General features: G+C 39.5%; 1 protein-coding gene across 1 annotated transcript in view; it reads left to right on the top strand.

The window, feature by feature from the left end:
- The window catches only part of trim16 (tripartite motif containing 16), a 7,212-nt gene extending 6,292 nt beyond the window's left edge, over nucleotides 1-920 (top strand). The window contains exons 5-7 of the mRNA XM_013908945.1: nucleotides 124-295; nucleotides 605-700; nucleotides 880-920. Of these exons, the coding sequence (XP_013764399.1) occupies nucleotides 124-295; nucleotides 605-700; nucleotides 880-920 (309 nt within the window). The remainder of the gene's footprint in view (nucleotides 1-123; nucleotides 296-604; nucleotides 701-879) is intronic.
- The last annotated feature ends 217 nt before the right edge of the window (nucleotides 921-1,137 follow it).

The following is a 1,137-nucleotide window of genomic DNA, read 5'->3' as shown; positions in this document are numbered from 1 at the left end:
CACTGTCTGCCTTTTCCTTTACCATTTGCTGTATTTCTCAACGAGACAGGAAGTCATTCGTGCCTAAAGGCAGCAGAAATGCCTCAGTTTTCATTCCTGAATGCCACCGTGTTTGTTTTCTAGGAATACGCAGAGTGGAAAAAAGAAGCCACTGATATCTCCCTGCCTGGTGTCTACATCGGCTTGATGGACTGTCTGAATCACTTCAGCCGTGTGATTGTTGACTCCACGCAGGAGCTCTGTGCCTTGCTGGTGTCTTCATACATAGGCAAAGTCAAAGAAACGTGCAAAAGCGGTAAGAAAGTGAGCAGGAAGCAACTACATAGCAGCAGCAAGAGCACAGAGATCCAGAGAGTTGTGTAGCTGCCGGGGCATGTTCAGTCTTGTAAAGAATTTTTAGCTGTGCTTGAGCAAGAGCAGAATGTATGATTCATGATGAAACTGCTTTGCTAGTCATTAATATGCCTCCATAAGAAATGAAATGACAGCACATACCTGTTGCCCTGGAGAACGTTTTTGTGCATAATAAAAACAAAATTCATGAAGAGAAATCTAAACATGTTGTCGTATGAGACACTAAAATATGTCTTCTTTGTTTTTGCAGACAAAGTGGGAATAAAGACAACAGTAAAGGCTATTGTTGCAGCAAAACACATCAAGTCTCTTCCAGATCCGGTGACACGGGCGGACTTTCTAAAGTGTAAGTATTTCTGTAGTTAAGAACTGCGAGTAGCAAACAGTGTGCTTCCAGAACCAAAAAAACAACCTCGGATGTGCTTATAGTCTGTCTTTTATTTTAAAACTATAATAAATATGGGGTTTTGGCAAGGATGCAAATTTCATGAAGACCACAAGCACAGTGTCCTGGGTCTACCCCAGGTTCTCCCTCCAGTCGGAAATGCCCGGGCATGCTTACCTAGGAGTTCAAATTTTATTTGTCACATACACAGTCATACACAGTACGATATGCAGTGAAATGCTTAGACAACTGCTCGTGACCTAAAATAAAAGACTATGAGTAGGATAGGAAATAAATATGAAAATTAAAATGAAGAGTAAATTTAACTAGGAAAGAATAAAATAAAATATAAAAATTAAAGTTAAAAATAAAAAGCTGTACAACAAAATACACAATAT

This window comes from Pundamilia nyererei, unplaced genomic scaffold, assembly GCF_000239375.1.
Source record: "Pundamilia nyererei isolate P.nyererei 1_Seehausen unplaced genomic scaffold, PunNye1.0 scaffold00017, whole genome shotgun sequence".
NCBI classification, from domain to species: Eukaryota; Metazoa; Chordata; class Actinopteri; order Cichliformes; family Cichlidae; genus Pundamilia; species Pundamilia nyererei.
The sequence above is the reverse complement of the archived record's forward strand: the minus strand, read 5'-3'. Positions and strand labels throughout refer to the sequence as shown.